This window comes from Crinia signifera, chromosome 8 (assembly GCF_055691185.1).
Source record: "Crinia signifera chromosome 8, ASM5569118v1, whole genome shotgun sequence".
Lineage (NCBI taxonomy): Eukaryota > Metazoa > Chordata > Amphibia > Anura > Myobatrachidae > Crinia > Crinia signifera.
The window spans coordinates 179964567-179989074 of NC_139224.1; the positions used below are offsets into that span (position 1 = coordinate 179964567).

Consider the following 24508-nt stretch of genomic DNA (forward strand, 5'->3'; position numbering starts at 1 on the left):
AACTAAGACCTTTCTCCCTATAGTCAGTGTCACTACCTGGGGGTCTAGCAATCAGGCTGTAGGCGACGAGAGATTTCTTGTGGAGAACCCCCCCACTTCAGGATTGTAAGATACGGTTCTGTCATTTTTCTCTTTTTATTTTATTTCTGAAATTGCATTCAAAACTTGTGTGTACTTTTAAAATCATTGTAATGTCTTGTAACCATTTTGTTTAAAGCTCTGTAGTATTTCTAGGAATAAATAATACATATTCCCAGTTCTGGTTCTGTGTTCCTAAGACTCATTAGCCTCAGGAGAGAAAGGCTGGAAAACGTTACCATTGTTATCTTGTATTGTGTGGTCAGGGGCGAGCCAAGCCGCCCCTTGCGCAGTTTCAGGCGCTAAAATCAGGTTTTGGCTGGTGGCAGTGTACCTCAAGGAAAGGACCCGAGTGTCCTGAGTGAACCCCAGTCACGGCCGGCGCTGCTCAGATTGACGTATCGGAGCAGGCGACCGGTGGGTCCGTGACATTTGGTGGCAAGCGGTGGGGTGGAGAATTCATTTTTCTCTTTAAGAACTTAAGTGAGTGTGGGTAGAATTTTGTGAGAAATACCCACATCACCAGAATCAGAACTCAGAGCTTTACTATAGTTTTAAAGGTCACACAGTGGATGCAATTTCTGTTCCCTCCCGTCTCTTGTTTTCTTTCCTATTATTTTATTTGACAAGTGTGAGACTCAGGATGGCTGATTACCAGCAGATGAGGAGAGATGACCTGGCGGTCGTGTGTGTGCAGAGGAATATCCCTTGGTCTGGCCAGAGTAGAAAACGTATGATTCAGGCACTAGTGGATGCCGATCGGACTCTAGCTGCTGGAGGAAACCAGTCCATGGACAATCCTACCCCAGGGGCTCAGTCAGCACTGGACAGTACAAACGATTCCGCGCCAGGGTCAAACACTTCTGCTGGACCCAGCAAGTCTACACTGCCGAGCGACCTTCTAGCTGTTATCAGGCAAATTAAGAATGTGAACCCCGTATTCGCTTTGCAGCTGGTGCAGTTCTGCCAAGGCATTGTCGACAGAGAGGCTGCGGAGCGCAAAGCCACTGTGGACAGAGAGGCTGCGGAGCGCAAAGCCACTGTGGACAGAGAGGCTGCGGAGCGCAAAGCCGTACGAGAGGCTGCAGAGCGTCAGGCTGAGCGTGAACACCAGTTGGTGCTGGGGAGGCTCAGAGGCCTGATCGCTGTTGGTGAACCAGTGGAGGATGATACAGGGCATCATGATGGCGAACCTTTACGTGAGACTTTATCTGCCGTGGCTACTGAGTTAGCAGGAGATGGGCTTCGTACTGAACTTTTACTGTCTGCGGAAGTAAATAATGTGTTGGATCATGATGTGGACTCTGTTATCAATCATGGGGAGCCTAACAAGGGACAGAGGTCCCAAATGACCGCTGACTCGAATTTCACCGGACCGCGTCATGCACAGTTCCCTGTCTTGGAAGCAGACAGAGGAAGCCAAGTGAGTGTCAGCTTGGTTGTGAGTAAAGAGCTGGCCCTGGACACTACCACCGATGCTCAGAGAGCTGACATCTCTGCTAGCACCAGGGAGACTGTAGGATGTGTGGCAGTCAGGGAGACTGCAGAGTACAAATCCCCTACAGCACCAGAAGAGCCCAGTGAGTATTCTGACTGCATAGTGAAAGTATGCAGGGAAGAGACTATGTCGGAAATAGGAATGGGACTTTCTGACTGTATGCACACAAGTATGTGTGGGACTATTGATGTGGGACTTTTATTAACTCCACACATATCTGTCGCTAACCCTTCTGAACCATATGATGCATCTCAGGTAGTATGTAACCATGCTGAACATTGCAATGTTGTTATTTTGTGTGAAGCCCCTGGGATGATCTGTGATAGTGCCGTACCTTCGGTGGAGGATGAGTTAGAGACAGGTATAGTGGGTAAACCTTGCCAGTTTGTGGGGTTAAATGAATGCCCTAAGCTAGTTGGGAATGAAACACACTCACTCACCAGTGGTAGGAGTGCTGCTGGTGATGTCATTCATGTTACTGTGCTAGAAGTTAACCCTGTTCTTACAGTGATGTCTGGTTGTGACATGGTGCCCGGGGACGCTAACTGCACAAATGGGACAGATCTGAGTTGGTTGCAGGCAGCTCATGTACCTGCCAATAAGTTACTGGTGACAACATGCTCAGATAACCCCATTCTTGCGCAGAGACAATGGGATCCAGATATAGATGTTTTGCCACGGTGCAATTGTAAGCCAGCAGGATGGGCCCCATGTGTTGTGGAAGATGCACAGGCTAATTTGCAGGTATTGCAGGATGTCTCCCCAGGTTATGATATTGATGTTACTGTTGATAATGTGATGTCTTGCGCTACTGTGGGAAATGTGGTACCAGGTATAATAAGTGACCCGGTGGGTCCTGTGTGCACTGTAGACCTGTCAGATAGGGAGAGAGTGTCCCTTACTGCAGCTTTCCCCCCAAACCCCCCTCCTTACTGTAGCCACACAAACACAGATACAGGAACACAGCAGGGGTTACCTCCAGACACTGAGAACCCTCCAGAGAGTGCATTTTTCCAGCATCACTGGATAACGGATGCCTCTCCTGAGAACCTCAGTGGCACCACCCCAGCCACAGAACCTGCGGGTCTGGGAGGGAAGGTCAGGCTCAGGAAGGTGTCCTGGACTGCCATGGAAAGCTTGGCTTTCCACGCAGAACTGAGAATCAACCCTGCACAGACTGCCCCATACCTGGGAAGTGGGAAAGATACCCCTGGGTACAGTGAGAGGGTTGTTTCAGGAATAGAGCCAGTGGCTAGTAGGGAAGCTGCTGTGTGTGACCAGAAGGGTGGGAGGGCCCGCGAAGCACAGGTAAACTCAGCTCCATTAACCTCAGAAAGGCTGAGCTTGGATGTTCCCAAGACAGGGGACAATGACCTGCTGGTATTCCCCCTTGCAGAAACGTGCCCCCCTTCACAATTCACACACACAGACACAGAGGGCGAATCTCCTCACAAAAGGATGAGGTGTGAGGTGTTGAGTGAGTGGACCTTCCCCCCAGTGAAGGGGAGGGGGGGTCAGTCAGCTCAGGAGAGGTGCTGGGAAGACATTTTTCAGTCTTTATATAGTGCTGGGAGAATGCCCCACACCTGTGGTATAGTTAAACGTGCCGAGTTACGAGTCCCAGGGGGATGGCCATTTGGGGTGTGGCGGAATGGTCTGGTACTGATCTCAGTGAGTAAGGCCAAACTGCCAGCTGCAGGGGAGAATCCATGCCCCGGAGTTCGACGCACAGCTGTGGTGGGCTGTGTCAATGCCAGCCAGGATGGAAAAGGGGGACACAGCTTCCACTATATCAGTGTGCTCACAGACTATGGGTTCGAGGACACCTGTGTGCTTTTAGTTTGCAATCTCCTGCGAGAGGGACAGGGACTATGCCCATTGCCCACCCTAGCCACGGCTATGGCGTCAGGTGGTGCCATGACAGACGTCAAGTATAGGGAAGTGTTAGTACAGATCCCGCAGAATCAGTGGCAGTCTGTCTCAGCACAGAGACCACTGCTGCCCGTCCAGGTGATGTAGTTAATAGCGCACTGATGAGACGGTGACGTGGGTCACCGCCTCTGTGCGCCATTTTAAAAGGGGGAGGTGTAACGATCAGATCAGGTGATCGATCAAATTAACGTATGCCTCCTGTTATGATTATCTGTTTAATCAATGTATGTCTGATATTGGTGTAATAGTTATGTCTCCTGTGAGTATTGGAATCAGGACATGTCTTGTATGTAAACTGTAGGTGACCCTGGTTTGAGTTTGAGGCCTGTATTCCCTCAGTGTGACATCTGTGGACTCCTCCGGAGTTAGGATGTAAGATAAGATCTGAGCCCCTCATAAACCATGGTCCAGGAGAAGAGGTTAGAGTTTGTCCCCTTCCTTCACATCTCTTATCAGTGGGTCTGCTATGCAAGGAAGGAGGATCAATCACTTTGAAAACAGCAGACTGTCAAGGATACATTGCCAGGGACCTTCCACACTCCTTCAGCATGGAAAGAGTGGAATCCCAAGGGTGGGAGGGATGAGGGAGTCTGCAAGGTATAACTAAGACCTTTCTCCCTATAGTCAGTGTCACTACCTGGGGGTCTAGCAATCAGGCTGTAGGCGACGAGAGATTTCTTGTGGAGAACCCCCCCACTTCAGGATTGTAAGATACGGTTCTGTCATTTTTCTCTTTTTATTTTATTTCTGAAATTGCATTCAAAACTTGTGTGTACTTTTAAAATCATTGTAATGTCTTGTAACCATTTTGTTTAAAGCTCTGTAGTATTTCTAGGAATAAATAATACATATTCCCAGTTCTGGTTCTGTGTTCCTAAGACTCATTAGCCTCAGGAGAGAAAGGCTGGAAAACGTTACCATTGTTATCTTGTATTGTGTGGTCAGGGGCGAGCCAAGCCGCCCCTTGCGCAGTTTCAGGCGCTAAAATCAGGTTTTGGCTGGTGGCAGTGTACCTCAAGGAAAGGACCCGAGTGTCCTGAGTGAACCCCAGTCACGGCCGGCGCTGCTCAGATTGACGTATCGGAGCAGGCGACCGGTGGGTCCGTGACACCAGGGTACAGGCCTAGCGAATGGCTACATGGGATACACTCCCTTCCATATCACGCTGCATGGTGTACTCAGGCTGGAGGTATGATTTATATCACGCTGCACGGTGTACTGAGGCTGGATGTATGAGGTATATCACGCTGCATGGTGTACTGAGGCTGGATGTATGAGGTACATAGGTGTGCGCACATTGAGTGTTAGGGGTGCACAGGCACCCCCTAATGCTGTGCCCACCCTTATGAACACCTCTGCCGCTAGCAATACCAGCAAAAGACTTTTGCTTTTTAGAACTGTGTTCCATTAAAAGAAGCACCTATCAATCAATAATGTGTGTTTTGCATTGTTAATTGTACCAGACCATTGTCATATCCCTACATACCTGCGTCATCCATATATGTTTGTGACATTATTTGCATGTACTGTTACACAGAGTAATTAGAAGATTAAAACTGAAATAGGCAGAAGATTATGGTGTGGCTGAGATATATTGTAGCGAGTGCCAATAGATGATGGTAGACACGCCTGATTGGCGGTGTTAGACACGCCCAATAGGTGGAGCTATGCACACTCCTTTGATGGTGCACCCCCTAATAAAATGTGCTGCGCACGCCTATGATGAGGTATATCACACTGCATGGTGTACTGAGGCTGGATGTATGAGGTATATCACGCTGCATGGTGTACTGAGGCTGGATGTATGAGGTATATCACGCGGCACGGTGTACTGAGGCTGGATGTATGAGGTATATCACGCTGCATGGTGTACTCAGGCTGGAGGTATGAGGTATATCACGCTGCATGGTGTACTGAGGCTGTATGTATGAGGTATATCACACTCCATGGTGTACTGAGGCTGGATGTATGAGGTATATCACACTGCATGGTGTACTGAGGCTGGATGTATGAGGTATATCACGCTGCATGGTGTACTGAGGCTGGATGTATGAGGTATATCACGCTGCATGGTGTACTGAGGCTGGATGTATGAGGTATATCACGCTGCACGGTGTACTGAGGCTGGATGTATGAGGTATATCACACTGCACGGTGTACTGAGGCTGGATGTATGAGGTATATCACGCTGCACGGTGTACTGAGGCTGGATGTATGAGGTATATCAGGCTGCACGGTGTACTGAGGCTGGATGTATGAGGTATATCACGCTGCATGGTGTACTGAGGCTGGATGTATGATGCATATCACACTGCATGGTGTACTGAGGCTGGATGTATGAGGTATATCACGCTGCACGGTGTACTGAGGCTGGATGTATGAGGTATATCACGCTGCATGGTGTACTGAGGCTGATGTATGAGGTATATCACGCTGCACGGTGTACTGAGGCTGGATGTATGAGGTATATCACGCTGCATGGTGTACTGAGGCTGATGTATGAGGTATATCACGCTGCACGGTGTACTGAGGCTGGATGTATGAGGTATATCACGCTGCATGGTGTACTGAGGCTGGATGTATGAGGTATATCACACTGCATGGTGTACTGAGGCTGTATGTATGAGGTATATCACGCTGCACAGTGTACTGAGGCTGTATGTATGAGGTATATCACACTGCATGGTGTACTGAGGCTGAGGTATGAGGTATATCACGCTGCACGGTGTACTGAGGCTGGATGTATGAGGTATATCACGCTGCATGGTGTACTGAGGCTGGATGTATGAGGTATATCATGCTGCACAGTGTACTGAGGCTGTATGTATGAGGTATATCACACTGCATGGTGTACTGAGGCTGATGTATGAGGTATATCACGCTGCACTGAGGCTGGATGTATGAGGCATGTCCCACTCCCACTGCACGGTGTACTGAGGCTATTGAGATGTAGGAACATGGATCTGTATATCGCTGACTTACTATATAACCTCTGGTGGTAAGGTACAGTCATGGAGAGTTGGTAGACCCAGGAAAGCAATGACTGATGGATCCTCTTTGTCTTACAGGAGATCAGCTACTTTCAGTTTCCCGGAGAGCTCCTCATGCGGATGCTGAAGATGCTGATTTTGCCCCTCGTGGTATCAAGGTAAGAAGACAACTCATCAAATTCTTACGTCTGTTGTTGTGTCTCTGTTACTCCCCAGCCCATCAGACTGGTACATAGAGCTGGTTGGCACAGGTTGAGGTCCTGATTGGCACCTGCACACATTGACAGGGTTCTCTGTATTGGAAACTTATTACAGTTATTTCACAGTAGTCCTAATACTCTAATGAGCTTTTATGTGACCAAAGATCCAACAGTAATATACACTGTGGGTGTGCGACACTGCAACCAGAATACAATACCTGAGAGTGAGCTAGTTCACATACATTCACAAAATATCATAAATAATATTCACTGAAAATAATGCAAATAAAATGCACAATAACTATGCTTATAACATGTGTCCTAGACGGGTAAATAAAATAAGTCTTGTTACAAAACTGGTCTTCACTGGCCAGTGCTTGTGTTGGTGCAGGGCCCCCATTTATCATTGATCGCATTTACAATGCGATCTGGGCGGAATATTACCGCCCAGGATCGCATTGTAAAATGCGATCATTTCGCCCCAATGTATCACCTGCTGTGCGCAGGAACAGGGCTCCGAAAGGAGCCCGCCCCTGCGATGCCGGAAGCCGGGGGGTCTGCGCATATGCGGTTACGCGCTGACACACCATCCCCCCCCCCCCGCGACCCTGCTGACCGCACTCCCGCTCGGGCAGTGTGATATGTAGCCATAGGCTACAATGGGTTATCGCCAGATCAGAATGGCGATAGCCCAGGGGTGCGATGCCGGGCTGCCTGATGTTGATACATCGGGCAGCTTCGCATCCCCCATAAAAACCTATGGGGGATGCGGCCGGCAGCGCTGCAGGGGGGATCGCAGCAGGGATCAGAGATTCCTGCTGGGATCCCCTGTGATACATTAGGGGGATACTTAATATCCCCCTAATGGAATGGTGCTGTCCCTTAGACCTGAATGGTGCTGTCCCTTAGACCGAAATGGCGCTGTCCCTTAGACCGGAATGGCGCTGTCCCTTAGACCGGAATGGTGCTGTCCCTTAGACCGAAATGGTGCTGTTCCTTAGACCGGAATGGTGCTGTTCCTTAGACCGGAATGGCGCTGTCCCTTAGACCGGAATGGTGCTGTTCCTTAGACCGGAATGGTGCTGTCCCTTAGACCGGAATGGCGCTGTCCCTTAGACCGGAATGGCGCTGTCCCTTAGACCGGAATGGCGCTGTCCCTTAGACCGGAATGGTGCTGTCCCTTAGACCGAAATGGTGCTGTTCCTTAGACCGGAATGGTGCTGTTCCTTAGACCGGAATGGTGCTGTCCCTTAGACCGAAATGGTGCTGTTCCTTAGACCGGTATAGCGCTGTCCCTTAGACCTGAATGGTGCTGTCCCTTAGGCCGGAATGGTGCTGTTCCTTAGACCGGAATGGTGCAGTTCCTTAGACCGGAATGGTGCTGTCCCTTAGGCTGGAATGGTGCTGTCCCTTAGACCTGAATGGTGCTGTCCCTTAGGCCGGAATGGCGCTGTTCCTTAGACCGGAATGGTGCTGTCCCTTAGGCCGGAATGGTGCTGTTCCTTAGACCGGAATGGTGCTGTTCCTTAGACCGGAATGGTGCTGTCCCTTAGGCCGGAATGGTGCTGTTCCTTAGACCGGAATGGTGCTGTCCCTTAGGCCGGAATGGTGCTGTTCCTTAGACCGGAATGGTGCTGTCCCTTAGACCGGAATGGTGCTGTCCCTTAGACCGGAATGGTGCTGTTCCTTAGACCGGGGCAATGTTCCACTAAATCCTAAAAGTGTTCCTTTCGCTGGGGAGCTGCACTATGTTATAATGAATGTGACGGGTAATACACTGTGATTTTAGTGTTGCTAATTAAGCTGTAGAGCCTACACACTTAGGGTCGCATTTATCAAACACACATTTTCGGGGGTTAGCCACAAATATTAAGTATCCTCCCGAATGTACCAAAGGGGGACTGACTCCTGCTACGACCCCCCTGCATCGCCGCCTGATGCATCCCCCCTAGGTTTCTATGATTTTGATACATCGGGCAGCAGCGCTTCACATCCCTGGGCTATCGCCATTCTGAGAACTTGCCGTGCAGAGAGACTCGGGAGGACTGTGGGTGACTCTGCTGAGACTGATGTGCAGAGAGACTCGAGGGGACTGTGGGTGACACTGCTGAGGCTGATGTGCACAGAGACTCGGGAGGACTGTGGGTGACTCTGCTGAGACTGACATGCAGAGAGACTCGGGGGGGACTGTGGGTGACTCTGCTGAGACGGACGTGCAGAGAGACTCGGGAGGACTGTAGGTGACTCTGCTGAGACTGACGTGCAGAGAGACTCGAGGGGACTGTGGGTGACTCAGCTGAGACTGACGTGCAGAGAGACTCAGGAGGATTGTAGGTGACTCAGCTTAGACTGATGTGCAGAGAGACTCGGGGGGACTGTAGGTGACTCTGCTGAGACTGACGTGCAGAGAGACTCGAGGCGACTGTGGGTGACTCCTCTGAGACTGATGTGCAGAGAGACTCGGGAGGACTGTGGGTGACTCTGCTGAGACTGATGTGCAGAGAGACTCAGGAGGACTGTAGGTGACTCCGCTGAGACTGACGTGCAGAGAGACTCGAGGGGACTGTCGGTGACACTGCTGAGACTGATGTGCAGAGAGACTCGGGAGGACTGTGGGTGACTCTGCTGAGACTGATGTGCAGACAGACTCGGGGGGACTGTGGGTGACTCTGCTGAGACTGACATGCAGACAGACTCGGGAGGACTGTGGGTGATTCAGCTTAGACTGATGTGCAGAGAGACTCGAGGGGACTGTGGGTGACACTGCTGAGGCTGATGTGCAGACAGACTCGGGAGGACTGTGGGTGACTCTGCTGAGACTGATGTGCAGAGAGACTCGAGGGGACTGTAGGTGACTCAGCTGAGACTGACGTGCAGAGAGACTCGGGAGGACTGTGGGTGACTCTGCTGAGACTGATGTGCAGAGAGACTCGAGGGGACTGTGGGTGACACTGCTGAGGCTGATGTGCACAGAGACTCGGGAGGACTGTGGGTGACTCTGCTGAGACTGACATGCAGAGAGACTCGGGGGGGACTGTGGGTGACTCTGCTGAGACGGACGTGCAGAAAGACTCAGGAGGACTGTGGGTGACTCAGCTTAGACTGATGTGCAGAGAGACTCGGGAGGACTGTAGGTGACTCTGCTGAGACTGATGTGCAGAGAGACTCGGGATGACTGTGGGTGACTCAGCTGAGACTGACGTGCAGAGAGACTCGGGAGGACTGTGGGTGACTCTGCTGAGACTGATGTGCAGAGATCTTATATAGTGCAACAGATTCCGTTACAGTGTCTTATATAGCGCAGCAGATTCTGTTACAGTGTCTTATATAGCGCAGCAGATTCCGTTACAGTGTCTTATATAGCACAGCAGATTCCGTTACAGTGTCTTATATAGCGCAGCAGATTCCGTTACAGCGTCTTATATAGCGCAGCAGATTCCGTTACAGCGTCTTATATAGCGCAGCAGATTCCGTTACAGCGTCTTATATAGCGCAGCAGATTCCGTTACTTTGTCTTATATAGCGCAGCAGATTCCGTTACTGGGTCTTATATAGCGCAGCAGATTCCGTTACAGTGTCTTATATAGCGCAGCAGATTCCGTTACAGGGTCTTACATAAAGCAGCAGATTCCGTTACAGGGTCTTACATAAACCAGCAGATTCCGTTACAGCGTCTTATATAGCGCAGCAGATTCCGTTACAGTGTCTTATATAGCGCAGCAGATTCCGTTAAAGGGTCTTATATAGCGCAGCAGATTCCGTTAGTGTCTTATATAGCGCAGCAGATTCCGTTACAGTGTCTTATATAGCGCAGCAGATTCCGTTACAGCGTCTTATATATTGCAGCAGATTCCTTTACAGCGTCTTATATAGCGCAGCAGATTCCGTTACAGCGTCTTATATAACGCAGCAGATTCCGTTACAGCGTCTTATATAGCGCAGCAGATTCCGTTACAGCGTCTTATATAGCGCAGCAGATTCCGTTACAGCGTCTTATATAACGCAGCAGATTCCGTTACAGCGTCTTATATAGCGCTGCAGATTACATTACAGCGTCTTATATAGCGCAGCAGATTCCGTTACAGCGTCTTATATAGCGCAGCAGATTCCGTTACAGCGTCTTATATAGCGCAGCAGATTCCGTTACAGTGTCTTATATAGCACAGCAGATTCCGTTACAGCGTCTTATATATTGCAGCAGATTCCTTTACAGTGTCTTATATAGCGCAGCAGATTCCGTTACAGCGTCTTATATATCGCAGCAGATTCCGTTACAGGGTCTTATATAGCGCAGAAAAAGATGGGTGGGGCACCAGGGGCAAACGCAGGATTTTCAGAAGGGGGTTTCCAGAGGGGCGGAGCAAAGCACGGAGATGGACACTTAGGTGACCCAGTATATGCTTTGATGTCCCGTTGGTGGTAGGCGGTATTATATCCACCGCTCAGCATGTAGGGCCTGGATCAGTAATTTCCACTAATTACCAGGGGTGGATTTAGGCACAACAATAATGTTCACCCCACCACCACCACCTAATTTATAAAAAAGCCACTAACTGACATGTTCTTTTATTATGAAAGGGGGAGAGTCCCAGCTTTTGGAATATACCCTCAGAAAAACTCTAAGGGCAGTATTCAATGAAAAAAATTCTCCGTGCATGGCGAGAGATTTTTTCTCTCGCCATGCACTCGCCCTGTTCCGGAGGGCGCGCTGCCACTCCTGCTCCCTCTATTCAATGTGGTTAAGACTCGCCGCCACTCGCGGCGAGTCTTAACCCCTGCAGCGGACGAGCTTCCACTGCAGGGAGCTGGCAGGGAGCCGGGGGACGGTGGCAGCCAGGGAGATTAAAGTCTCCCTGGCTGCCCCAGAACATATGTGGAGGGGAGTGGGCTCCCCGGGACCCAGGCAGCACAAGCTGCCCCCCCCCCCCCCCCCCTATAGCCAGCGTGGGACCCAGTATTCACTGCACCTGATCGTGCATATGTAATGATCGGATGCAGTGAATATATGAATATCTAATGAGCGGCTCGAGAGCTCCGGCCCCCTGCTGGCTGCTCTGTGTAAAAAAATATATATATTTAAAAACTATATATTTTTAAATTAAATATATATTCATGTGCTATAAGCACATGAATAAAAATAGCATGCCCATTCACAGAATAATATTCCTGATTTTTTGACACCAAAATTAAACAAAAAAACCTTTTAGTTTAAAAGTTCACATTCCAGTTCTCCGTGAAAAGATGGAGAATTGCTACACGGAGAGACACGGCGAAAATCACTTAAAAAGACGGCGAAAATATCACATTGAATAGGGTGATTCACTTTTGGAGAGCAAAATGCTCCTTCCAACGCGAAAATAGCACAAACTCACCATAAAACAGGGCAAATTTTTCTCATTGAATACTGGCCTAAGTCAGAAAGAGCCTGACATATTTGACTGGGAAGTGCAATTAACAGGCTTGGGGACCACTGCTTTGAAGTCAGATATCTCCGGTTCCCAAGGTCCGATTTTAAAAATTATTGTACTCTTGGAAAGAGGGGACCCTCAGCTTTCAGTCTTGGTCCCTTAGACTCCTGGGGGGGTTTATGGGTACTCGGAAACCCCCCCTGCGTTCGCTACTGGGCACTAGGTGTCCCGTGAGGGCGCCTATAAACGGGTTGTCTTGCTAGAGCTGCGGTTTCGTGGGTAAGGGAGTTAAGCCCAAACAAAAGTATGAGTATGATAAAAAATTACATTTATTAAAATACACTTTAAATTAAATCATATATACATAGAGTGGCTGATAGATGTTGATAAAGGCAGAGCCTAGATAGTCGCCCAATTTTTCCAAGGATAAGTCTCAGTGTCCGTTCCTATAGGTGCTTCCTGGTATTGTCCCAAATGAATTCGGCCGATGGTGAAAGGACAGTTAGAAGTGATGTTATCCTCCAACCCAGGGAGCACCGGATGGTGTTTGGGCTCAACCTGGTTTGTTGTAGATGCAATGTCCTAGTTTTGTACGGCTGCTGGGATTTGCTTTTGGAAGCTGTTCTGGTCACAGTGGGGGGTTAAATCAGGAATCCAATAGTGGGTGTCTGGGCTCTGCAACACCAACGCGTTTCGCTCTTGGAGCTTTTTCAAGGTGATCACCCAAAATTGGGTGACTATCTAGGCCAGGGCTGGGCAACACCGGCCCTCCAGATGTTGATGAACTACACATCCCAGCATGCCTTTCATCAGTTTCAGCATGGCCACATAGCAAAACTAATGCAAAGCATCCTGGGATGTGTAGTTCACTAACATCTGGAGGGTCGGTGTTGCCCAGCCCTGATCTAGGCTCTGCCTTTATCAACGTCTTTATCAGCCACTCTATGTATATACGATTTATTTTAAAGTGTATTTTAATAAATTAAATTTTTTATCTTCACCTGTTGCATGTCAATAGATAAAAGCGCGGTTTCACACCCCCTTCTTTCTCTTATATAGCGCAGCAGATTCCGTTACAGCAGGGCTGGGCAACACCGGCCCTCCAGATGTTGATGAACTACACATCCCAGCATGCCTTGCATCAGTTTCAGCATGGCCACATAGCAAAACTAATGCAAAGCATCCTGGGATGTGTAGTTTATTAACATCTGGAGGGCCGGTGTTGCCCAGCCCTGCGTTACAGCGTCTTATATAGCGCAGCAGATTCCGTTACAGCGTCTTATATAGCGCAGCAGATTCCGTTACAGTGTCTTATATAGCGCAGCAGATTCCGTTACAGTGTGTTATATAGCGCAGAAGATTCCGTTACAGCGTCTTATATAGCGCAGCAGATTCCGTTACAGTGTCTTATATAGCGCAGCAGATTCAGTTACAGCGTCTTATATAGCGCTGCAGATTACGTTACAGTGTCTTATATAGCAGCAGATTCCATTACAGTGTGTTATATAGCGCAGCAGTTTACGTTACAGTGTCTTATATAGCGCAGCAGATTCCGTTACAGTGTCTTATATAGCGCAGCAGATTCCGTTACAGTGTCTTAAATAGCGCAGCAGATTCCGTTATAGCGTCTTATATAGCGCAACAGATTCCGTTACAGTGTCTTATATAGCACAGCAGATTCCGTTACAGCGTCTTATATAGCGCAGCAGATTCCGTTACAGTGTCTTATATAGCGCAGCAGATTCCGTTACAGCGTCTTATATAGCACAGCAGATTCCGTTACAGTGTCTTATATAGCGCAGCAGATTCCGTTACAGTGTGTTATATAGCGCAGCAGATTCCGTTACAGTGTCTTATATAGCGCAACAGATTCCGTTACAGCGTCTTATATAGCGCAGCAGATTCCGTTACAGTTTCTTATATAGCGCAGCAGATTCCGTCACAGTATCTTATATAGTGCAGCAGATTCCGTTACAGTGTCTTATATAGCACAGCAGGTTCCGTTACAGTGTCTTATATAGCACAGCAGATTCCGTTACAGTGTCTTATATAGCGCAGCAGATTCCGTTACAGGGTCTTATATAGTGCAGCAGATTCCGTTACAGCGTCTTATATAACGCAGCAGATTCCGTTACAGCGTCTTATATAGCGCAGCAGATTCCGTTACAGCGTCTTATATAACGCAGCAGATTCCGTTACAGCGTCTTATATAGCGCAGCAGATTCCGTTACAGTGTCTTATATAGCGCAGCAGATTCCGTTACAGCGTCTTATATAGCGCAGCAGATTCCGTTACTGACTGGCTGGTTGCTGGTGTAGCTCTATGAATGATGCAGTGCTCTGATTGGCTGGTTGCTGGTGTACATTAGCTCTATGAATGATACAGTGCTCTGATTGGCTGGTTGCTGGTGTAGCTCTATGAATGATGCAGTGCTCTGATTGGCTGGTTGCTGGTGTACATTAGCTCTATGAATGATACAGTGCTCTGATTGGCTGGTTGCTGGTGTAGCTTTATGAATGATACAGTGCTCCGATTGGCTGATTGCTGGTGTACAGTAGTTCTATGAATGATACAGTGCTCTGATTGGCTGGTTGCTGGTGTAGCTTTATGAATGATACAGTGCTCCGATTGGCTGATTGCTGGTGTACAGTAGTTCTATGAATGATACAGTGCTCTGATTGGCGGATGCTGGTGTACAGTAGTTCTATGAATGATACAGTGCTCTGATTGGCTGATTGCTGGTGTACAGTAGTTCTATGAATGATACAGTGCTCTGATTGGCGGATGCTGGTGTACAGTAGTTCTATGAATACAGTGCTCCGATTGGCTGATTGCTGCTGTACAGTAGTTCTATGAATGAAACAGTGCTCTGATTGGCTGATTGCTGGTGTACAGTAGTTCTATGAATGATACAGTGCTCTGATTGGCTGATTGCTGGTGTAGCTTTATGAATGATACAGTGCTCCGATTGGCTGATTGCTGGTGTACAGTAGTTCTATGAATGATACAGTGCTCTGATTGGCTGATTGCTGCTGTACAGTAGTTCTATGAATACAGTGCTCCGATTGGCTGATTGCTGCTGTACAGTAGTTCTATGAATGATACAGTGCTCTGATTGGCTGATTGCTGCTGTACAGTAGTTCTATGAATGAAACAGTGCTCTGATTGGCTGATTGCTGGTGTAGTTCTATGAATGATACAGTGCTCTGATTGGCTTATTGCTGGTGTAGTTCTACGAATGACACAGTGCTTCGATTGGCTGATTGCTGGTGTACAGTAGTTCTATGAATGAAACAGTGCTCTGATTGGCTGATTGCTGGTGTACAGTAGTTCTATGAATGAAACAGTGCTCTGATTGGCTGATTGCTGGTGTAGTTCTATGAATGATACAGTGCTCTGATTGGCTTATGACGGCTGATTTACATGCCGTCATCTTTTACCTACCCAGTAATTTTCTTATACATATTTCAATACATTTATGACGGCCCATACATCCCAAAAAACAGACAAACCAACTAATAAATACCCCTCCACAAAAAGAAAAAAAAAAAAACAATATTGGATTGCATCGATATGTTATCCCCCCCTTTTTCCTATACCAGAATTGTCATAGTCAAAAATATCTCCCCCCTCATTCCCATAACTCTACTGCCCCGCTGGTCTCATGGCGATAGGGCCTATCCGCCTTAATTTTCCCCTTTTATCCTAACCAGAGTAAAACTGTCCCCCTCAATGCCCATATGTATATGGAGGTGGGAGGCCGTTATACTCTAGCCATGGACCCCAAATCTTGCCAAATATTACAGGAGTATCCTCCACAATGCTTGCTAAATATTCTAAGTGATATATGTCCCATATTGATGCTAAAATCGCATGCTTAGATGGGGTATTTATCGATTTCCAGTGAAGAGCAATCTTTATCTTTACTGCCCCGCATATGAACCATATTAGTTTTTGCTGGTGTTTTGAAATCCCCGGGATATTTTGTGGTAACAAAAAATAGCTGGGTTCCTCTGGTACTTGGATTCCCAATACCTTTTTGATCAAATCCTGTGTGAATGTCCATATCACCCTTATTTTAGGACATCCCCAGAAGATATGGGTCATGGAGCCTCTCAGCCCACACTCCCTCCAACATTCATCCGACATAGTCGGGAACATTTGGGCCAATTTAATTGGTGTCATATACCATCGTGTGTACATTTTATATGCGTTTTCTCGATATCTGATTGAAGACGAAACCGAAACTATATTTTGTTTAATTTTATCCCATCCTTTTTCTCCAGCTCTATTCCCAGCTCATGTTCCCATGCCATTTCATGTGCTGCTCGTCTTGGCTTGTTTTAATTAAGTAGTAATTTATATATTGTTGAGATCAAACCTTTCGAGTGAGCCCTTTTATAGCATAATGTTTCCACTACCGTCTTATTCTCCTGTAACTGTCCCCCTGTTATGGAGCCATAGAAACTCCTTAGTTGTAAAAATTGGAAGAAGCAGTTTGTGGGTAGGTTATATTTCTCCTGTAGTTAAACATAGAAACATAGAATTTGACGGCAGATAAGAACCATTTGGCCCATCTAGTCTGCCTCTTTTTTACCCTTCAGGTAAACTCAACCTTTTTTAATCCTTATTTCTTTGTAAGGATATTCATATGCCTATCCCAAGCATGTTTAAATTGTTCTACTGTCTTAGCCTCTACCACCTCTGATGGGAGGCTATTCCACTTATCCACTCCCCTTTCTGTGAAGTAATTCTTTCTAACATTTCCCCTGAACCTACCTCCCTCCAGTTTCAGTGCATGTCCTCGTGTTTTATTACTTGTTTTCCTTTGAAGAAAATTTCCCACCTGTACTATGTTAAAACCCTTGATATATTTGAAGATTTCTATCATGTCCCCCCTTTCCCTTCTCTGCTCCAAACTATACATGTTAAGATCTTTTAGTCTATCCAGGTAAGTTTTGTGATGTAGGCCATGAACCATTTTAGTTGCCCTTCTTTGTACACTCTCCAATGTATTTATATCCTTCTGAAGATATGGTCTCCAGAACTGGACACAGTATTCCAGATGAGGTCGTACCAATGACCTATAAAGTGGCATTATTACGTCTTTTTTTCTGCTACTGATTCCTCTCCCTATGCAACCAAGCATCTGACTAGCCTTCCTCATTGCTTTGTTACATTGCCTCCCTGCCTTTAAGTCACTTGAAATAGTGACTCCTAGATCTCTTTCCTCCTCAGTAGTTTCCATTATAGTACCCTTGATACTATATTGAGCCTTTGGGTTTTTGAGTCCCAAGTACATAATTTTGCATTTTTTAGCATTAAACTGTAGTTGCCATTCTCTTGACCAATTCTCAAGTTTACTTAGATCATCAGTCATTTGATTTACCCCTCCTGGTGTGTCTACTCTGTTGCATATCTTTGTATCATCTGCAAAAAGGCATACTTTCCCTTCAATACCATTTGCAATGTCACTAACAAAGATATTAAAGAGCACTGGTCCAAGTACAGATCCCTGGGGTACTCCACTGGTAACATGTCCCTCCATAGAATGCACTCCATTTACGACAACTGTCTGTTTCCTATCCTGCAACCAGGTTCTTATCCATTTAATTGTTTTATAATCCAATCCCACACTTTCAAGTTTATTTAGCAGCCTGCGAAGTGGGACAGTGTCAAATGCCTTACTAAAGTCTAGATATGCCACATCTACAGCCCCCCCTTCATCTAGTATTTTGGTCACGGAGTCAAAAAAGTCAATGAGACTTGTTTGGCATGATCTCCCTGCAGTAAAACCATGCTGTTTTGGATCCTGTAAGTTGTTTAATTTAAGATATTCCACTATTCTTTCTTTTAATAGTGTTTCCATTATTTTCCCTACTACTGATGTAAGGCTCACTGGTCTGCGTCTTCTTTGCTTCCGCTTTTGTGCAGTGGAACTACATTTACTTTTCTCCAGTCCTCTGGAACTGCACCTGTATCTAGTGACTGGTTGAATAAATCTGTTAATGGCGCTACCAACACATCTTTTAGTTCTTTTAGTATCCTTGGATGCACTCCGTCTGGCCCCATTGATTTATCCACTTTCAGTCTTGAAAGTTCTGTTAGGACTTTCTCCCTAGTTAATGTACCTCCATCTACCTTATTTTTTGAATGTCCTTGCAACTTAACTGTGGTCCCTTCCCTTCTCCTTCTATAGTGAATACAGAGCAAAAGTAATTATTTAGATGATCTGCAATTGCCTTGTCTCCCTCCACCAAATTCTCAGTGTGATTTTCTCCTTTCACTTATATACTTAAAAAAAGTTTTGTTTCCTTTATCTACCGACTGAGCCATTTTCTCCTCAGCTTGTGCCTTGGCACGCCTGATCACTTTCTTAGCCTCTTTGCGTCTGTCAAGATACACTTCTTTGTCATTATTATTTTGAGTCTGCTTGTATGTCCTAAAGGCCATCTTTTTTGCTTTTACACTAGTTGATACCTCTTTTGTAAACCACACTGGCTTCCTTTTCTTAACCCTTTTGATACAAAGGTCCATTGCCTTTAGTATTGCACTTTTTAATTTTCTCCACCTCTCCTGCACTCCTTTCAAGTTCCTCCAATCCGCTAATGAGTCGCTTAAACATCTCCCCATTTTTGCAAAGTCAGCCTTCCTAAAATCCAACACCTTAGTTTTTGTGTGACTGGAGTTGGACCCTGCCTTGATACTAAACCATACTGCTTGATGATCACTGGATCCCATGTTCTCACCCACATATATGTCTGATATCCTGTCACCATTTGTGAGTATTAAATCTAATATTGAGTCTTTGCGAGTAGGCTCCCTCACCAATTGCTTGAGAGAGGCTCCCTGTAGGGAATTTAGAAATTTGCCACTTGTAGATGATCTTGCAAAAGACTCCTCCCAATTCACATCAGGTAGATTAAAGTCTCCCATGATTATGACTTCTCACTTTAAAGCCATTTTAGTGACATCAAGCAATAGGCTCCTGTCCAAATCCTGCCCCTGGCCTGGTGGCCTATAGATGACCCCAGTACGAATAATGTCCTTCTCCCCCATTTCTATGGTCACCCAAAGGGCCTCAGTTTTCTCTTCAATGTTTTGTATTAAAGTAGCATTTATGTTTTTCTTTACATACATTGCTACCCCTCCTCCGATTCTTCCCATTCTGTCCTTCCTAAATAAATTGTATCCTTGTATAGCTACGTCCCAGCCATGGTTCTCATTCCACCATGTCTCTGTGATAGCCACAATGTCTAGGTCATCCCTTGTCATTATTGCAATTAGATCAGGAATTTTGTCTCCTAGGCTTCTAGCATTTGCACACATAGTTTTAAAAATTTTGCCTGTGCATCTGTTATTCCTAGCCATGTTCATACAGTACAAAATCAAAATCTAAAGTTGAAATAACCTGTTTGATGATGTTGTTCAATGTCTGTTTTTATTTTTTACTGTTCAGAAAAGCTGCAGGTCACTAATTCTAAGAATATAGTGAGTCTGTTCAGGTCAGGCTACACCTGAACACTAATGGCCAAATGGTCAAAGGAGATAATTTGCACTGTGTTTGAGTAGACATCAGGCAGAATGCAACACTAAACTATGCTTCACTGAACAACTTCACCAAACAAGTAATAACAATTACAATCAATTCATTAAATCAGAACTTCAAATCATACAAGAGCTTGCATAACACAGAAATAAAGAGAGCATATTGGAGATGAATTACATACTCTTGAGGTATCAATGCAGTCCATGTGTGTTTTTGTTGATTTGTAGTAGTTTGCCTTCAGTTTTCCTTCGGTGTAACGCAGGTATAACGCTCGTAGTTATGACTCTGTTTTCCCACTTTAAAACGGTCCACTTCAATACAGGGCCACAGCTAAACTATGGCCACAGCCTATCCGTCCACAGCCGTATGCAATGAGAACTAATATACTCTAACAATGCCTTCTTCCCAATTTCCAATAATTGGAATCTACACCCTCAGTCCCCACCCCCTGCTATACAGAGCAATAAAAGTGGCTTACAAAAACAGTTCTGGCATTCCAGGATACTATATCTCTTTTAGAATAAAAAATACATGCCTCACTACACACAGGCAAGGTACTGTTGTTATTTACACAGATCAGATATTTGGTTGAATTTACCTATAAGACAATCCCACACACAAGGGATGCAATGTTCTGCAGTGAAGACACTTGCTTGCAAATGTACCCAATAGAGTTCAAAAGCATGTGGATGTTACAGCAGAGAGAGATAGTCTGCACGTATGCCTGTGACAAAGTTGAATTTACCTATAAGACAATCCCACACACAAGGGATGCAATGTTCTGCAGTGAAGACACTTGCTTCTCTAAAAGAAGGGAACATCTGTGACTCTACTATTTTATTGATGAATAGGATATCTTTTCCAGCCCAAACCTTAAAATATGATTTATCCTTTCCCGCTGGGAAATTCGGATTATCCCTTAAGGGTACCAATTTTGGAGGATTGGAAAGTAAATCATATTTTTTTGTTATTCTATCCCAGACATTCAATGTAAATGTAATCGTGGGGAATTTACATATCGTGGTAGGTCTCAGTTTCCGTGGAATCCATAGTAGAGTTGAGACTGACTGCATTTGCAGCAATTCCGACTCCACTTGGACCCATCTTCTGGACCCTGGATTAGAATGCCATAATATTGCTTGTGCCAGATGAGCCGCTAAATAATAAATTTGAATATTTGGGACCCCTAATCCACCCTCTTTATTAGCTTTTTGTAAGATTTTCAGTCTCACCCTTGGTTTTTTCCCTGCCCACAAAAAGCGGGTAAACATCTTATGTAGATTCTTTATCGTACTACTAGGAATTGCAATTGGGAGAGCCTGGATCAAATACAATAACCTCGGGAGTACATTCATCTTCAATGCATTTGCCCTCCCTGACCATGAAATGTACAGTTCTGACCACCTAGTTATATCTTTTTGTAGGTCGTTGATCAATCTTGGGTAATTTGCTCGAAAAAGATTATTATAATGCTTGGTTAAGAATATTCCCAAATATTTCAAATTATTTTTTTTCCAAACAAATTGGTATAATCCGGCTATCTGATTTTTCATTTCTTGCGGCAGGTTTATATCCAATACTTCTGTCTTAGATCTATTTATCTTAAAGTTCGAAATAGCTCTAAATTCCTGCAGGATCTGGAACAAGGCGGCCAAGGAACCTATTGGGTTTGTTAAGGTGAGCAGGATATCATCTGCGTACAATGAGATTTTATATTCTTCCTCACCTATTTCTACCCCCCTAAGGTCTGTCTCTTCTCGGATTTTTACGGCTAAGGGTTCGATCATAAGGGGAAAAATTAGTGGGGATAATGGGCAGCCCTGCTGCTGGTGTAGTTCTATGAATGATACATTAATGTGACTGCTTTGTGGCTTACTTGGTGAACTGCATTGGCCACAGCATTTTATATGTCACTGAAATATAATCAACTTACAATATAAAGCAAATTACTGACTTAAAATTGTTAGTTCTGATAATAATATTTTAGTGACTGCCGACGTGGCTGGCAGGTTCTGTCCTTTGTATATTGGTCAGTACCACAATAAGCCACCAGTCTTATAGCCCACACCTGTGCACCTGCGTCCTGTGTGTGTGTCTGTGTGTGTGAGACATGGTCACCACAACAAGCGCCAGACTGACCCCATACATCACATGCTGTATAGTGATTGCCACCTCGTCCTCCATTACTATATGACTACAACCCCCTGTATGCTGAGCCACACAATCCCCCATGGTCCAGTCACTACATTACTACATGTGACTGTATACGCTCGCTGCAAAGAGTATATAATAATAATAATATTGTATACCGTATTACAATGCACATAATCTGATCGCGGTTCCTGACGGCTGGTGGGAATCACAAAAGTTTGGACAGAACTTTAATAACCATGAAAAACATTTTCCCTTTGTTAGACTAGGGCAATGGTTTCCAAAACACAAGGCATCCCCCAGTCCAGGTATTGGGTGTGAGGATCCCGGGTTCATGTGTGCAATTTCCTGCCGCCTCTTGCTCTTCTCCACCTCGCTTCCAGCTGTGCGCGGTGCCCCGGGGTCGCGCGGTTCTCGGATCACACAGCAATAGCCAGGTACAACGGTACCTTTATTACATAACGACTAAATCCAACATGTAAACTGTAACCGCACTATGTACATATATATATATATATAAGAAGAGATGTAGAGGGCGCTATTGAGATTCCCACCACCTTGTCATGTGCTCAAGTTTCAAGCAAATCTACAAAATGACATTTCAATAACATTTATTTAAAACACATAGATGTGACATTTGCAAGTTTAGATTCTTTGAAACCGCATGGAGACTTCCTCAGGGGTACACTGTGGGTGGTACAGAATGCCATAAGAATAATGTACATATAATACAGGGCTTGACAAATTTATTAAAAATCTAGGAGCCAGGATGAAAATGTAGGAGCCAGAAAGTGACACCATTATGCCTATTACACATGTCACACATACCCACATACCACAATGCCCATTACACATTATGCCACACACTGAAAAACCTTTTGCGTACTATACCACACACAATAATGCCCATTACATATACCCCACACACCTTAATGCCCATTACACGGTAAACCAAACACCGTAGTGCCCAGTACATATATTACCACATGCCATAATGCCCATGGCATATTATGTCACAGTGCTGCTCACCTACATGATCATTGTTATGGGTTTGTGGCTTGATGCCAGGCAGGGACATATTGAGAAAAAAATGACGGGGGGGGGGGGGAGCCTCTGTTCTCTGGTGCCTCCCTCTGCATAAGCAGCAGGTCCCTATGGTGGGTTATAATATTCAATACAACAGCCAGCATTGTGGCAGCCCGGTAAAACACGGGAGCTGGCAGCAGCGTCTCTGTAAGCAGCCAGCATTGTGGCAGCCTGGTAAAACACGGGAGCTGGCAGCAGCGTCTCTGTAAGCAGCCAGCATTGTGGCAGCCTGGTAAAACACGGGAGCTGGCAGCAGCGTCTCTGTAAGCAGCCAGCATTGTGGCAGCCTGGTAAAACACGGGAGCTGGCAGCAGCGTCTCTGTAAGCAGCCAGCATTGTGGCAGCCCGGTAAAACACGGGAGCTGGCAGCAGCGTCTCTGTAAGCAGCCAGCATTGTGGCAGCCTGGTAAAACACGGGAGCTGGCAGCAGCGTCTCTGTAAGCAGCCAGCATTGTGGCAGCCCGGTAAAACAGGGAGCGGCCCGGTAAAACACGGGAGCTGGCAGCAGCGTCTCTGTAATCAGCCAGCATTGTGGCAGCCCGGTAAAACAGGGAGCTGGCAGCAGCGTCTCTGTAAGCAGCGGGTCCCTGTGGCTTGCTATCCTATCAACACTTGGGTGCCCGTTTCAGACACGTAAAAAGATGGTGCTGCAGCGGGTTAAATTCAATATAACAGCCAGCACGGCGGCAGCCCGGCAGAGCGGTGCAGAACTCTCCCGGCTGCCGTTGTATCAGAGCAGGTCAGCAGCGCGCCTATTACACGAGCTAATCGGGAGCCGTGCTTGGGCTTTGAAATAGGCGCGCTGCTGACCTGCTCTGATACAGCGGCAGCCGGGAGAGTTCTGCACCGCTCTGCCGGGCTGCCGCCGTGCTGGCTGTTATATTGAATTTAACCCGCTGCGGCACCATCTTTTTACGTGTCTGAAACGGGCACCCAAGGCTGCTGTAAGTGTTGATAGGATAGCAAGCCACAGGGACCCGCTGCTTACAGAGACGCTGCAGCCAGCTCCCTGCCTTTCCCTGTCCATCTCCCGGCAGCCGGGAGAGTTGTGAACTGCGCTGCCCGCTGCTATTAAGCCACCACTCTTCCCGGGGGTTCTGCTTCCTGGCAAATCTGGTCGCCAGTCAGCAGAATCTGGTCGCCATGGCGACCTGGCCCCCGGGTTTTGTCGAGCCCTGATATAATACAATATACATTGATAAATAGAATATTTAAAAAAAATTAAAAAATAGGATGATTTTGTACACACCAGGAATGTGCGGTATGTTAGGTCTAAAGCAGCCCATACACGCTGCTGTAAGGGCTGACCCGATGTGTGCTTTGAGGTGCGCGCTCCCGCGCACCTCATCGCACAGTACAAAACGTATGTGCTTGCACATACTTTTTGTACCTAGTTCTCATCAAATCGCATCGCATTGCATGCACAACGTGTGCACATACAATGCAATGCGATTTGATCCCTGCTAGTACAGCACGGAACGCACGCTGACAAAGCAGCGTGTATGGGCAGCATTAGACCAATCACAGAATCTTTAGAATTTATTTTAAAATCTCAGAGAAATCTGTAAACCAGAGCATGTGTCTCATAAGTAAAATACAATAAATTATACTAAAAT

General features: G+C 46.3%; 1 protein-coding gene across 1 annotated transcript in view; it reads left to right on the top strand.

The window, feature by feature from the left end:
- SLC1A7 (solute carrier family 1 member 7) overlaps window positions 1-24508 on the top strand; it is a 199393-nt gene that overhangs the window by 12778 nt on the left and 162107 nt on the right. Inside the window, 1 exon segment of the mRNA XM_083157919.1 lies at window positions 6577-6656. Coding sequence (XP_083014045.1) covers window positions 6577-6656 — 80 coding nt within the window.